The sequence below is a fragment of the Nannobrachium achirus genome (assembly GCF_963921795.1).
Source record: "Nannobrachium achirus genome assembly, chromosome: 11".
Lineage (NCBI taxonomy): Eukaryota > Metazoa > Chordata > Actinopteri > Myctophiformes > Myctophidae > Nannobrachium > Nannobrachium achirus.
The window spans coordinates 8,688,359-8,705,208 of record NC_137820.1 but is presented as its reverse complement, the minus strand read 5'-3'; the positions used below and the strand labels follow the sequence as shown (position 1 = coordinate 8,705,208).

Here is a 16,850-nt window from a genome sequence, read left to right as displayed (position 1 = left end):
TGTGACTCACTGACATCACGTGACATCACTTCCTGTACTGACAGTCAGATAATACTGACAGTCAGACAAGCTACAAGATTTCTCAGGGTATAATGCGACCTTCGGTCGCAATTATAAGCCTTAACCTTTTGGGTGTCTTCTCGTGTGACAAAAAGAGAGAAGAGAATAAAAGGGAGAATGAGAGAGAAACTTACTGAGGTCCAAATGGTCTTTAGATTCCTCTTTAATATCAACTGTACTGGCTGATGTTTGAGAACTCATCTCCACCTGAAGTTTGGACTCCACACACTGGTCTGGAATGAAGGAATAGAATAATAACTAGGGCTGCACAATTAACAGGACGTTTTAATTGCAACAGAGTATGTTTATAATTTGGTATTGCAACTTTTACTTAATAAAACATATTTGAGTGCTTATTACACCACATTCATATTGTTCGTCCCATCCCTACAACTCACCCAAATCAAAGTTCTGGAAGTGCTGGGGTAATCGTCTCTGTCTCTTCACCTCTCCTGGGGGCTCTGGACAAACAGTGCTGGCTGGTGCTGGAGAACTCATCTTCATCTGCAGTCTGGACTCCACTGATTTTGACAGTGGATTCGCTGGGATTCGTTCGAAATAAACAATTTTGTTAATTGCAGAGAACGTGAACAAACTCCTTTACTTCCTGAAACATACCTGTTACATTCACACTTTCGATCATAACCCCCGCCGCCTCCCCCAGAATCATTTCAACGGATGTGGATGAAATCGTTTGTTCACTGAAATGAACTGTTTTGCCCACCACTAGTCTGTAACTATTGGTGGTAGGGATGGCCAAATGGAGATTTTTTCTTAACCGATAACCGAAAGGCCTTATCAGTTAATTAACCGTTAACCGTTAAGGAAATGTCTTCAAAAATGCGTTAAGGAAATGTGTTCAAAAATGCGCTATTTTAGCGATTTAAAAAAGGAAATAATAAATAAAGTGCCATATTTACACATTACAAACAATAAAACTAGGAGAAACAAGAATACAAATGTTTTCTAAAAGAAATGTGTTTTTGCAAAGAAACGGTGGCATTGAAATGATCAGTCTGTAATGTGATGCGCTTTCGCCAGGCACGTGCGCACATACAGCAAACGGGGCTGGAGCCCTTAACTTTTATCAACAGAATTGTCCACCAAAAGGCCATTCAGCCCATGCCTCTCTAACATTCTGTGCACTCCCTGGCTATCGCCTAACTAAACAGCCGCAGCGAGATGCTCGTATGTAGAACAATAACTTTCAATCGTATAACTTTTGGAGTGGTTGAATCGGCTAAACGTGATGTCCATTTCATTAATGTTCTTCTCTCTCGCCCGTGTTTTGTGTGTGCTGATGCAGCGATCATTGAATTTGCGACTCTGAGCTCAGCTTTGTTATTTTCGCATATCCTACTCTGTAACCAAGACGACTTTAGCGTTCCTCACGTCATCAACATGTAACATTAGAAAGTTGTGTTTTAAGCTCTTCTTAAACGGGATTCAATGTGACGGGGTCTGTTTTGTAAAATCCAATCGACGACGGAGCATTTGTTGAATAAGTCAGCGTGTACGACTCGCGTCGCAGACTCGCAGTTGCGTGAATGCTGGATGTTACACAGACAATGGTGTCCCAGAAATGTGTGACCACAGCGCGTATAGTTGCATGGTTGATGACTTGATGTTGCGTAGATATTGGTGTACGGGGCTTTTGGTGTGACACATGGGTTGATTTCCTTTTTCTTTTCTTTTTTATCGGTCAAAATTGACCGTTAGTGCTTACCGGTAACCAATTTCTTATCGGTTTAACGGTAACAGTTAACCGTTGGCCATCCCTAATTGGTGGTCCTTGAAATGAAAAGGATTGAGAACCACCGGTATTTTAATTGTATAACAGACATGAAGTCAGTCCACATACCAGCTCTGACAGTGTGATGAACCGATTCCGGTTCCAAATGTGATGGTACCGGTTCCGGTTCCTCAGGCTCTGGCTTCCCAACGGTTCGTGCACATCCTCCGGCTCTGGCTCCCAACTCTGGCCGTGTGTTTCGCAGAAGACCTCTCTCCAGCTCTTTATAGTAAACAAAATACATTTTCAGGTCGGTGCTCTTTATCGCTTACGATAGTCAGTCACTCATATTTGATACAGTCTGTTTCTGGCAAACATTTAACAAATTCGACAGTAACATTAGCGCTGTATTCTCACCTTCAGTTAATTCTTCATATCCATATGAGTCAAACCACAGAGATCTTGTGTTTCTTCTTGGAAAATGAGATTACAGATACGTTGGGCCCAATTCATTAATCTGGCTGTAAATAACGGGTAAATAAAGTGACTAACCACGGTGTATATTCTGTAACATGCACCGAACCAAGATATTAACTGAATTTAAATTTAAATTAATTACAAATCCAGGATAATGGATGTTGGGGATATTTTGATTATTGCGATAATATCGTAAATGACATGACATTTTCATATGGTCCCATCCCTACAACTCACCCAAATCAAAGTTCTGGAAGTGCTGGGGTAATCGCCTCCGTCTCTTCTCCCCTCCTGAGGGCTCTGGACAAACGGTGCTGGCTGGTGCTGGAGAACTCATCTTCATCTGCAGGCTGGACTCCACTGATTCTGACAGTACATTTTTATTTAGTTTCAGTCATAGGCAGGCCTCACTCACACGGTTAACAAGTCCAATTCATTCCCTAATAGACTGCCTCTAGCTTTAAGACAAGCTTGCCTTAAAGGACAACTTTGGTTTTTCACAACAAGGGTTCTTATTTTAGATAGTAATTAAAGAATATAAAAGATGAGTTAAAATGTTTTCATTTACTCTTTTCTATCATTTTAGAGATTTAAATTATTTTGATTTCAGTGGTTGGGGGCATGCGTACAAGTGGCTAAATATGTATTTTTACAAAGAATAAGCCCATTCCCAAGATGCACCGCAATCTTTCATGGGCAGATGTGACTTCTGGGGTTACTGTAAATAGCAATACATATTTAGCCACTTATACACATGCCCCCATGCGCGTACGCATGCCCCCACGTTTTAGCACGCTAAACGTGATAAAACAATAGAACGAAGTAAATGAAAACATTTTAACACTCAATTTTTCTTTTCTCTAATTACAATCTAAAATATGAACCCTTGTTGTAAAAAAACAAAGTTGTCGTTTAATCCCTTGCTGGGATTCGTTCAATATAAATAATGTATTTAATTGCCGTGAAGGTGAACAAACTCGTTTACTTCCTGAAACTGTTACATTCACACTTTCGATCATAATCCCCACCCTCTCCCCCAGAATCATTTGAACGGATCATTGCCGTGCACGTGAATGAAATTGTTCATTCACTGAAATGAACTGTTTAGCCCACTGTAACTATTGGTGATCCTTGAAATGAAAAGGATTGAGATCACCGGTATTTTAATTGTACAGCAGACATGAAGTCAGTCCACATACCAGCTTTGACAGTGTGATGAACTGGTTCCGGTTTTGGTTCCTCAGGCTCTGGCTTCCCAACGGTTCGTGCACATCCTCCGGCTCTGGCTCCTAACTCTGGCCGTGCGTTTTGCAGAAGACCTCTCTCCAGATCTTTAGTAAACAGAAAATACATTTTCAGGACGGGATACCAGTTTCATCCAATGAGAGACTTTAGACTAGACAAGTGGTTCTCAACCTGTGGGTCGGCACCCCCAGTTGGGTCCCCACAAGGGAGCATTTTTTCATTCCTTTTCCGAAGCCAACATCTGCCTTGGAAAAGTACAGGCTGTGGATTAAGTTATGTGGCCGACCACACATTTCACACCAGAGATATCAAATGTTTTATAGATTATAAGCAATCGGCATGTTAAGAAACATGTAGCCTACATTTTACGCAGTTTATACTTTTCTTAGCTGTTGTGTAATGGAGACACACCAAAAGGAGGGTTGGTATCTCATCTGTAGGCTACTAAGTTTGAAGCTCAACAAAATGAATATTGTGTAAAAGTTCATTTTCTTCTGTAATATATATACCTTTTAAACTTTCATACATTGAGCTGCCGTCCATTTTGCAGCGAAGCGAGGGTAAGGAGGTGTACACTACAGCCCAGAGTGGATGTAGTCATTCCTAACCGGCTTGAAGCCCTGCTGCTTTTTTTTCTGGAGGAATATCGGAGCGGATTTCGGAGCACGTAAATACAAAAATACAAAAATCAACCTCACATTATGTCATTTATTTTCGGAACAGGTTCGCAACTGTCACCAATGGGTCCCTTGCTCTCTCACTCTCTCCTCTCTCTCTCCTTGGCCAGAAAAGGTTTTTGAGGATTTTCGATTTACAAAACGAAACGAATACGAAAACAATACAAAAAAAAACGCAGCAGTGTGCAACCAGCCTTACCCCTGTCCCCAGACTCCACTTCTGGTGTGGTGCTGTCCAGCAGGGTGCCTCCCCCGACCACATCTCCTCCCTCTGTCTGAGCAGCAGCAGCAGCAGCAGCAGCAGCAGCAGCAGCAGCCTCCCCTTTAATGATGTCTGAGTAGGAAACGAAGCGATACACGAACCTCTGACCACTCACTTTCTTGATGATGTTCTAAAGGAAGAAATGAGAGGGATTATATGATGACAGGCAAAGTTAAAATACTGGTACGTGAAGATGTACTTGTCAAAAATATCCATCATCATAATCTCTATGTAATTCAGCCACTCACAAAAAAAAAAACCACACAAGTTAAAGGGGAGAACCACCAATTTTCAACAATGAACTAAGTGATTAATATACCTTTGAGTTGTTATGTGGAAATAAGAAATAAGTTACCTTGACATAGTACTGTCTGAGGACCCTGCTGAGCTTGTCATAGTTCATGTTGGGCTTGTTCTTCCTGGCTCCCCACAGCCTGGCCACCTGCTCTGCCTGGAGCAGCTTGAACTCCCCCCCTTCCTCATTGGTCCAACAGATCAGCTGCTCCTTACTGGCATCCAATAGGAGCTGGAGAAGGAACTGCCACAGGATGACAGAGCTGTCCACGTCTTTCACTGTGGAAAGGAGACAACAATTGGACTTCATCAAGCTAAAGGGAGGAGTATACAGTACAGTTGATGAGGTATAATTAGCAACTAGAAATGCACTCTGTCGAGGTGCCAACTCACAAGTAGTCCAACTATGGCATGGCCTATACTTGTGCGAAGCAGAGCACGCCACGCGGTGAGCTCACCACTGGCATCACCGTTTCAAGAACTAATATACAGTATTAAGACCAATGACATCACCACTGGCATCACCAGGAATACTGGTCCCTCATTGCCTGTTAATGATGACGTTGATGACGTTGCCATGTTCTGTTTGGGTGTCTTCTAGTGGAAAATTGAACAGCATAAAAGAAAGAAAGAGAAAGCGAGAGAGAGAGCATGACACTTACTGAGGAGTTCCAAGTGGTCTTTAACATCAACTGTATCAGATTCAGCTGGTGTTTGAGAACTCATCTTCACCTGCCGTTTGTACTCCAAATACTGGTCTGGAATGAAGGAATAGAATGAGAACTAGGGCTGCACAATGTTTATGTTGTGATGTTGCAAGTTTTACTTCAGTACTGTACTTATTCCACCACTGAAGACAGTACATACCTATCCTGTACAACTTTACAAAAGCGTTTAAATCAATCATTCCACATTCCTCGTCCATCTCGTTCTGTTCCTCTGCCAGTGTTTCAGAGGCCGTCTCTCTTGATACCACTGACATCTCTCTGAGGGGTTCTGCAGAATTCACCCATGGAAGAAAAAATCAAACCTCGGTTCGAAGTGGAGCGGTGAATCTGAGCAGCTATACCCTGTGTGTGTTGCTAAATGCCTAAACTGTAAACTGTAAACTGTGCCTGTGAGTGAGTGGTGAGTGTGCCTGGCCTGCACAAAACAGCGCCCCTCCTTTAACTAGTGTGTTGTGTGTGGCCACTCAAGGTATTGCCATGCAGGCTACGGACACGGCCAGCCAGCCAGCCACCCAGCCACCCAGGGACATACCCACGGACATACCTGTCTATTGGGAGCGCTTTCACCGCTCCAAAAACAAAACAAACACTTGTAGTTATCACCCAACATCGTTAAAGGTCTTATGACATCAAAATGTCCTTTGTTTTTATTCTTAGGCTATTTTTCATGTTTCCTGACCTCAATTACACCAAAATGTAATCTGTAGTTTAAAAAAAAAGAATTGGCTCAGAAAGGTGAGTTAATTTGTCTCTAGACTTACGCATCAACATCCAGGGGAGGGTGTGATCTTGCCATGATCACATCAAATACTGAAACAGTAATATCCGAACAGAATAAAAGAAAGCAAGAGAGAGCTCGAAACGTACTGAGGTCCAAATGGTCTTTAGATTCCTCTTTTATATCGTCTGTATTGGCTGGTACTGGAGAACTCATCTTCACCTCCGGTTTGGATTCCACAGACTGGTCTGGAATAAAATATAATAGAATAGTAATAATAGTATCTTGCTATGCAAAATCAGGGAACACTAAGCAACCCCCCCCCCCCCAAAGGGATAAAATAGTAGCACAATAGCAACAACACATTGACATATTAGCTTGAATCAGCAGACATAAAATCACAAGTATTTGAACCTTTGCCAGACGCAGATCAAAAGGTGGAGGCTGGGGTGGAGGAGGCAGCTAAGCAGCAGCAGCAGATCCGAGGCTTCGGATTGAAGACTAGTGAATGCAAGCCGTATTTAAATTTGAGCCTCCCTACTGAGCATAAGCTCTGATTGGATTATAGCAGTGTGATGTAATGATCAGCAGATCTGTGAATGAGGAGTAGGAAAAGGAGCTGACTGACATCTGATTACAGCTGAGGCGGGCGAGACTCGCGTGTCCTGCATAAACTAACTCTATGCTTCATTAGTAGTAGTAGTAAGCCTTGCCGAGCCATGAGGCCCATAGGACAGGATTCTGTAGCGTGAGGCAGCGTGAGAACACCACCCTGCCTGGACGTGACGCTAGTATGTCGCAGGGACTTACCCCCACCCCCAATCTTACTGAGATCCAGATGGTCTTTAGATTCCTGGTCAACAGCGTGCATGTCTGGCACTGGAAAACTCATCTTCACCCGCCGTTTGGACTTCAAATATTTGCCTAACCCCACCACTGAAATGAAAGAATAGAATAAGTTTGTTTAATTTAATTTGGTTCAGCATTGGCTCTGTGTGAGACAATAATACTACACACAGTGGTACTAGGAAAATAGGAAATAGTGTTTACTTAAGTCAAAGCTTTTACCTTTTTTAGCTTCATTTAAATTCACACTAGCACAATAGTAGAACTAAAGTGAACAAACAAACAAACGGTTGACTGACTACAGAAATCGATTATCATTATCACCGAAATTATTGCCACGAGAATTTTACACAATTGAACTGTTGATGTGGTGAAACAAAGAAAGAAGAGAGAGAGAGAAGGAAACTTACTGAGGTTCAAATCGTCTTTAGATTCCTCTTTAAGAGAAACAGTCGTGGCTGCTGCTGGAGAACTCATCTTCACCTGCAGTTTGGAATCCACATACTGGTCTGGAATGAAGGAAATACAAGGTCTTTAATAAGAAGGACTCTGATTTGGGTTGTAAATTTCGACATGAATTGAAGATTGTAGGTTCAGTGTAAAACTGAGGGAAGAGGGAGTAGCAAAAAGAAAAATCTTTAATAATAAGAAGGACCCTGATTTGACATGGGTTGAAAATGAAGGTTCAATGTAACACTGAAGGAAGAGGGTGTAGCAAAGACAGTGACCCAAAATACATCTCCATGCTTCAAGAGGTGTTGAACTTAGGTATATATGCTTGAACATCGCCCATCATCTTCATAATGATCCCTGATCATAATCCTTTGAAGGGGTGTATAATATGCATGTGGACGAAGATGTTGCCTGATATTGACACAAATCCTATTGAATGTTTGAAAGGCTCATCCATTTTTTTACACTAATCACTTCAAGTCAAGCATTCCTATTCTGAGGAGGACTTATGCTATATATATAATATGCTATTTTCAGTAAAGTGTCAAGTCTAGGAAGCCGTCTATGAAAAGGTTTAATCTGCAACACAATTTTATACAATATAGTGTGGGGGTCCCAGCTGCTTCTTCTCTCTCTGAGCTAACGGATCCTTGACCTGAAAAATGTTTTAAGACCCCTGCACTAGGATTAATATAGTGTATATTGAGTGCAATATTATCTCCCATTTTTAATAAGCAGTTTTATTTTACTTTGGATTTTACTGTTGCTTCTGTTTTTTGTGTGAAAGAAACATCCTTGGTTTGATTATGTCCGCCCGGGCCATTAGGCCTACCTGAATATTATCCCCCTACTATCTCCACATCTACGCTCTCTCTCCACCATTGTCAATAAAGGCTATAAAATGGTCCCCAAAAATATATATGAAAATAAGTCTGCGACACAGACTGTGCACGGCTGCACGTGCAACCGATACAGTCGGAGACCACAGCACCCAGGACAGACGCTTCCAGTGTGTTTGTTTGTAGAAACATGCAAGTGCCACAAGGTGTCTAAGTTTACTATGATAACCTGTTACCATCTGGAACATGTGCAAGTATTACTTTCCACAACGAACACACTAGAGAGCAAACATGGCTTCCTGTTTGATATTCATTGATTGATTGAAGAGTTTATTAGCAGTTTGCAAAAAATACAGTTTCATGATAGCACAAATTACTGGTACAAGGTCAACTAAAAGGAGAGCCTAGTAAGCTTTACGGCTTATTTACACAGGAACCACTGAATCACCATATCAAATTCTAAGGCAGGAGAGGAAGCAGCAAAGCACTTTGACATTGACCCCAAAACAATCAGATTATGAGAAAGACAAAACAAAGTGAGCTGACAAGATGAGCAGGCCCAGGGATCACTGGAGGCAGAGAAAGACAGTTGGTGATGATTTAGAGAGATAGCTTTCAGAATGGACTCCGTTAATGTGGGACAAACGTTGCAGAGTATCAAGAAAAATATAGCGATGGCGATCTGCCATATAGTGAGTGGTAGAGAGGAATGGCAAGATGTTCGTGGCCAGCAATGGTTGGTCAGGAAAATGTCTACAGTGCAAATATGTCAACTATGAAAACAAAAAGAATGCTACCTGACATACTGGAAAGAGACAACCCAAACCCAAAGCCAAATGGAATGCTATCTAGCCCTAAATAGAGAATATACATTTGCAGAATACTGGAGCACTTTGAATGACCAAAAACGGAGGAAAGCCATGACTACGTACAGAGTAGACTCGCAAAAGAGAAAGGCTGCTACAGACTGAACCCGCTCCCAAGGGAAGACAGACTATGCACCCCACATGCACACAAAGTGCGGAGGAAACAGAGCTACAATTTCTAACCACCAGCTTGCACAGCAGAGACTTCCCACAGAGTACTTACACCCAAAGTGAGTTTGAAAACATGACCAACGAGAGAGAGATTCGCACATTGTTGTATTTCAACAATGTGCGAACACAGCAGCAAGATTTGTGAGCTGTTGCGATGAAAGAAGGTTAGCTAATGCAATACAACCACTCTAAGGACTAATAACCACTGAGTTTCCTGCAAATATTATTATAAGCTGATAGCGTTTACAACAGAACAGAATCAAATAGAGAGAGAGAGAGAGAGAGAGAGAGAGAGAGAGAGAGAGAGAGAGAGAGAGAGAGAGAATTCTCTCCCGATGACTATAGATCATCATCACATGATTATTGCGATATCTTGCCATGATCATTAAATACTGAAACATGAATATGGTGATAGCCCGACAAAAGAACAGAATAAAAGATAGCAAGAGAGAGCATATGACACTTACTGAGGTCCAAATGGTCTTTAGATTCCTCTTTTATATCGTCTGGACTGGCTGCTGCTGCTGCTGCTGGAGAACTCATCTTCACCTCCAGTTTGGAGTCCACATACTGGTCTGGAATGAAGGAAATACAAGGTCTTTAATAATAAGAGGGACTCTCATTTGACATGGGTTGAAAATGAAGGTTCAATGTAACACTGAAGGAAGAGGGTGTAGCAAAGACAGTGACCCAAAAGTTGACATTTGGTAGAACATTAGCTTCTTTCAGAACCTCTCCCTCTGCTATACAACTCCGAGATGAGGTTCCTCACACTTGTCATCCACAATCTGGATGTTGTGGGAAGCTCTGCCGTTCAGGAACACTTTATACCTTTTGTGAACATTCTATCCAAAAGGTAAAGGTCCCATACCCGTCTCTCAGGTGTTTACTTCTTTAATGTGGAAGGAAATCTAAACAGCATGTTGAAATAAAGAGTTAGCCTGGTTTCCAGCCCATAGACCCGCCCACTCTCAGAGTGGACTGTTTCTCTGGTCTGGAGCTGAGCACATGAATCAGCAGTCAAGCAGCCAAAAATTTGCGGCTGCTCCAATGAGCGCGGGGGGTGGGGGTGGGTTTAACGAATATCCAATCCGCGCAGCAGTTGAAATGATTCAAACGAAGTTCACACACCAGGCAGGCAGGCGGCGGGCACACACACACACACACACACACACACGCATGCGCGCTGTTTTCACCAAGCTGTTAATGTTGATTACATGTTTCTGGTCGCAGTTCAGTGTGGAAGCAGTCACTGGCACAGACAGAGACACACACACACCGTGACCGTGCGTTGCGATCACTGTGCGTCGCAATCACTCGCGCGCGGCAGCACGCGTGCACGCTCGCACAAAAGTCCCTCCCCCAGAAATCGTTCAGAATAGGGCAGTTTCAGACTAAAGCGTGAGCTGAGTTTGAAATCCGGCTAATAAAGAGTTTAAATCGCTGTTTTTGTCAGCCTGTACAGTTTTTCCCAGTGCAATTTCACGGAAGCACGAATACTAGTCACGTGAATGGCCATTCATCTGTGTACCAGCCACCTAGTGGTCTGGGCGATAAAACTGGCCACTGGCTGTCGAAAACAGCGATTTAAACTCTTTATTTCAAAATGCTGCTTAGATTTTCTTCCACATTAAAGAAGTAAACATTTAAGAGACGGGTATGGGACCTTTACCTTTTGGATACAATGTTCACAAAAGGTAAGAAGTGTTCCTGAACGGTGGAGCTTCCCGCAACATCCCGATTGTGGATGACAAGAGTGAGGAACCTCATCTCTGAGTTTTATAGCGGAGGGAGAGCTAGTAGAACATTGAACATTGTCCTTCATCTCCATAATGACTCATGTATTCTGTGGCACCCCTGGACATAGTCCATGAGCGTTTTGGTTAAGAGCTTTCATCAGAGCATCGAGTCCGTCCGTTAACACAGACCTCTCAATTACAGTAGTCTGTGGAAACCACTAGTAAAAAACAATACATACCGACGTTGTAAAACTCTTGATAGTGTAGACTCTTCCATGTGGCGGCCTATGGAAAGTAAACAGTAGAATAAAAGATGCAGTCATCATGAAACAACCAGGACATTTGCATTCCTATAAGGCAAAAATGTCCCCAATTGATTCCGGATTGGGGGTTTAAAATTACTCAAGTCTCCACAGCGTGTCAAAATCAATAGAAAAAAGGTCATTTTGGATGTGAACTACTCCTTTAAATACCACATTGATAGAAAATCACTGAAGAGTTTCAACAATGCAGTGGTAGTTTTCTGTTCAGCTATTGCAACACAAAGCTACGAAAAAAAGCCTTATCAAGATCAAGATCAATTTATTTGGTCAACTTGCCACCATTGGTGTGTGAATGTGGGAAGTGAGGACGCTGGCGTCTACTGTTCGCCGCTTCACCTCCCAATTTAATAATGAATTAACAATTTTTGAGCACTTGGAAAAGCGCTATAAAAATGTGATTCATTATTATTAGTAGTAGTACTACGTAGCCATTAAAAAAGCGAAGAGAGGAAAATGCGTAGTATTCAATGAAACAGTCTGCTGGTTGAATAAGTACATTATGAAGTTAACATATAATCATACCTTTGCTTCATCCTCCTGGAAGAAGAGTTTGGCGACTCCCCACGACTGAGCGTCTCTATTCACAGTTAGAAGCAGCGGTGGCTGGAACATTTTGGCTATACCTCCTCATCTATACAACATTGATTGATTGAAGAATTTATTAGAAGTTTGCAATAGAAAAAAGTACAGTTTCATGACAGTACAAATCACTGGTACAAGGTCAACTAAAAGGAGATCCTAGAAAGCCGAGGCTTATTTCCACAGGAACCACACTTTTAAGTATCTCATATAACATTGAAAGACAGACGGATAGAACATAGTACTTGAACACATTGAATAGAAACAATGTTATTACACATAGATAATGTGGCTTTGAGTTTTCCTAAAATTATATTGATAACTGGAAAAAAGTGTTCCTCCCAAGAATACCTCACAATGACAGAGGTGACGAGTTTCCCTTCACCTTCATTAGACGACAGTTCCTTATCCGCTTAGCTTTCTCTGTTACCATCAATAATGGTCAGGGCCAAGAGAATGAATGAGTTGGCGTCAACTTGTGTTAGGCATTTTGCAACAAAACTAACCTAACAGTAGGCCTACTTGAGTTTGTTCCTTTTGATGTGGTGTGACAATAAAATGTCAACTTTTGCTAACTGATGTCTTCACTGAGCACTCCAACCCAGTTTTAAGCTCTGAAAAGAACCTCCTTTTTAAAGTAAAAGCCTTAAACAGCGTTGGTGAAAATCCAACCGGCGTAGTCAGTAGAGTGTTATGTGTATTTAGTAACCTTAATTATTTTTTCATTTGGTTACATTAGGATTATGTTATAAAGCATTATGATTATTTATGAGTTCTTACAACTACAATTAGACTATACAGTATTAAGCCGATTATAACGCCTTGTAAGTAGGCCTATGTTTATAATGCATTTTAGACATGGGCTGGCGCAGCAAGTGTGTTACCTATGGTGTTACCACATTGCAATAACACTGATATTGCCAGGACTAGCGTTAGCAGCTATGCTATAGCATTATATGAAGTATTTATCTTACTGTGAGCCACAATATCAACACTAGCTTATGCATCCTGTGACTCCGCAACAATTAAGTGAAAACAAGCACATCATAAGAGGACTCTCTTTTACCTGAAACGAGGAGCAAGTTCATCAATAAACTCAACTGCTGCCGCTCCAACAAGCATTCAGTTATCTATGTTCAGTTCCATTCAAATTCCACTGGGAATGTTTTGTTGTTAGAAGTGGGACGTTCGCGAACGAATCGAGTCTTTTGAACGGCTCTTTGAAATGAACGATGGGATCCGGTTCACAGTAGGCTATAGGGATAGGGGGTGAGGACTGGGCGGGGCCTTGCAAAAATCGGCCACTTCCACCCGCCATGTTCGTTGCTATCTTTCTTGTAAGACTCTTGGATAAAAGGAAGCCATGACCGGAGAACAGCATTGACAGTTCGCTGGTTGTAGATAAGATGGATTGGTCAATGCAAGCTACTCTATTACAAGTCGAAGTCCAGTAGGCCTATTCAAAATTGACATGAGTAAAAGTATAAAAGTATTGGTAATGGTATCAAAATGTACTTAAAGTACCAACAGTAAAAGTAGGCCTACTCATTGTGCAGAATGTCCCTTTCAAGTTATCAAAACATCTTTTGAAAATAGCATGGATCTAACATTGTAAGCTTGTAGATCGGCTATTTTCAAATGGTCAAAATATATGTATATGCTGAAGTGGTTAATGATGTTTTGTAATAATAATCAAAAGTATAGTAGGCCTAGCATTACTAACTAAAGTTTTGAAATAAATGATATATTTGGATCAGAGATGTAGTGGAGAAGAAGTAAAAATATTGGCAAAGTACATATAACTCAAAAGTGTAGGCCTACTTAAGTACAGTACTTAAGTAAATATACTTAATTACTTTTTACCACATAGCGTGCCTACAGCCAGTTATTGGGTCACTGCCAAGACCACTTGCAATTTGACCCGGCCATTACTCGGTCAATTTTCATCAAAAATGTTAAATTTAAACGTGTCCATATTCACTGGAATGTCTGCTTTCATTTGCTGGTGCTCATTATTGTCTCCCAATAAAAAGATATCACGCTAAAATCTGTCCATGCATGAGCGCAGAAAGAGCACAAGCAGATCAGAACAGCCATCACATTCATCCATTGCTTTGGAAATAAAGATCGGTTTATAATAATATAACATTCCCTATAAACAGTAGGCCTAAAATGTTACAATATTTGGATCAGAGATGAAGTGGAGAAGAAGTAAAAATATTGGCAAAGTACATATAACTCAAAAGTGTAGGTACTAAGTACAGTACTTAAGTCAATATACTTAATTACTTTACACCACATAGCGTGCCTACAGCCAGTTATTGGGCCACTGCCAAGACCACTTGCAATTTGATCCGGCCATTATTCGGTCAATTTTCATTAAAAAAAAATAATTTAAACGTGTCCATATTCACTGGAATGTCTGCTTTCATTTACTGGTGCTCATTATTGTCTCCCAATAAAAAGATATCACGCTAAAATCACGACTTCGGCTGTCCATGCATGAGTACAGAAAGAGCACAAGCAGATCAGAACAGCCATCACATTCATCCATTGCTTTGGAAATAAAGTTCGGTTTATAATAATATAACATTCCCTTTAAACAGTAAAATGTGTGTGATCGTTATGTTGATCAAGGTTTTATTGAAATGCAATCAAAGCCTAGAGCAATTGAAGTAAAAGTATCGTTGCTTGCTCAACAAGTAGAACTAACAGACTGATCTTGATGCATCCAAGACCTAACAATGGCAATGGCCGCCAAAGTGGGCGGAGTTAAGCCCCGAATCTTGCGGTGATGTCATAACCGACAGTCCCTATAGGGGTTCCTTTTTTTGAAGAGGAGGAGTAAATTATTTACTCAAGTAAAAGTATCAATACTGCAATGTAGAAATAGTCTGCCATAAGTAGAAGTTCCGAATTAAAATGTACAAATAGTAGGTCTACTGGTATTAAAATGTAGTCTACACAAGTAGGCCTACCAATTGTAGAAACTATGCATTATGTAGAATGTTCCATTTCACAAGTTTTTCTCCCATCTACAAGCTCTCTCAACCTTTGTTTTTGAATTGATTGAAGAGTTTATTAGCAGTTTGCAAAAGAAAAGGGTGCAGTTTCATGACAGCACAAATCACTGGTACAAGGTCAACTAAAAGGAGATCCTAGAAAGCCAAGGCAGATGCTCAGGCTAGACTCAACAGGCTAGACTCAACAGGCTAGACTCAACAGCACCCTCTTTGAAAGTTTGTTTATTTGACAGGGACCGTACTAGTTAATCGACATGTCAGTTTTCACTTCAATGTAATATGAGCCAGAGTTAGCCGTAGGCTAATTTTCATCTGTAGTCCCTGGACCCCCCTTGGTGGTGATCAACCTCCCCAATCCAACCCTTGATGCTGAGTGCCAAGCAGGGAGGCATTGGGTCCCATATTTAAAGTCTTTGGTATGACCCGGCCGGGGAATTGAACCCCGACCTCCCAGTCTCAGGGCGGACACTCTAACCACAAGGCCACTGAGCTGGTACTTTGGTCACTCAGTGGAACTCAGGCTACATACAGACCCACACAGAGACACGGAGACACGCATACACACACGGCCATCATGCTAAGGAGCGGTCTAACCGCCGCTCAAAAAATGCTAACTAGCTTCATGGTATGGTCATTGAGGGAAGGGGGCAGTGTTACAGTAGTGCTATGGGTTTAGGTGGAGTCTGAAGAGGCGAGTCTTCAGTCCACGGAGTGAGTCTGTTGTTCTAAGTGCGACAGGGAGTTTATTCCACAGTTTGGGGGCCAGGAGGGCAAACTGTCTTTGACGAGTGGATTTTCGTCCTGGGGTTTTTAGCGAGGGTTCTCTCATCAAGTGTTGAAAAATACCTCATCGGAGACTAGAATGTTGATGTTTTACGTAAAGAAACATCCGTCTTCAAGTCTTTTGATGGGTTATGTGTTCAACATGACCTCACTCAGCTCATCACCGAACCTATGGGTGACAGAGAACTCCCAAACACTCATAGATCTCATTGTAACCACGGACAAGTCCAAAGTCACCACTAGTGGGACTATTGTAAGCGATCACTACATGATCTACTGCAGTGGTTCCCAAACTTTTTTGTCAGGTCACCCCATGAATATTTTTTTAATCCGAGGGCGGCACCTTATATTTATAGCATATCGTCGTTCTCGGGTGGAAACCTTGTATGTCCCAAACCGTTCGTTTTGTATTTATCATCTTTAAAATGTACAAAACTAGTGAAAACAGCAGATCTACAAGCATGTGCTTGTTGATCGGCTGTTTTCACTAGTTTTGTGCGACAGTCTTGTATGATGAAGCAGGGCTTTGCTTTACCAAAAGACGTACACATTTGAAACTTGGAGATACGAGGTTTCTGCCCGACAGTGATGATATTTTAGTGATTATGTTGCGAGGAAAACGTTGAGATAACAGCCATTTTGGTTAGAACTGACTGAAAATAACTTTGTACTTCAAATTTAAAATGACACTAAATATTTTTCAAGTGTCCAAATAAATTCCAAATATTATCAAATTATCTTGCGGCACCCCTGGACTGCCGTCGTGGCACCCCAGGGTGCCCCGTCACCCACTTTGAAAACCCCTGGTCTACTGTACCTGGAAAATACACAAACCCAAGGCTAGTGGCCATAAAACAGTCGTAACTAGAAGCCTTAAGAACTACTCCAGTGAGGCCTTTAATCACAAACTGGCGAGTTTACTGCATGGTCCCCAGAACTTCAGTGTTCACAGGTCGAAGAAGCATGGTTTGGTTTTAAAACCAAATATAACGTTACTTTAGACGACGTGGCTCCCTTGAAAACCACCAGGGTTAA

At 41.6% G+C, this 16,850-nt stretch overlaps 1 protein-coding gene across 1 annotated transcript; it reads right to left on the bottom strand.

Annotated features, from left to right (window-relative positions):
- Positions 1-447: 447 nt before the first annotated feature.
- LOC308294109 (uncharacterized protein) lies at positions 448-12,132 on the bottom strand (the record flags this gene model as incomplete). The annotated part of the gene is made up of 13 exons (XM_080736833.1): positions 11,953-12,132; positions 11,347-11,392; positions 9,836-9,943; positions 7,450-7,548; positions 6,343-6,441; positions 5,615-5,743; positions 5,410-5,505; positions 4,809-5,026; positions 4,391-4,583; positions 3,469-3,600; positions 2,507-2,635; positions 1,922-2,074; positions 448-602 (listed from the first exon to the last, which is right to left on the bottom strand). Exons 1-13 carry the CDS (start codon positions 12,040-12,042, stop codon positions 448-450), a joined length of 1,647 nt encoding a protein of 548 aa, XP_080592959.1. The 5' UTR covers positions 12,043-12,132.
- Positions 12,133-16,850: the final 4,718 nt, after the last annotated feature.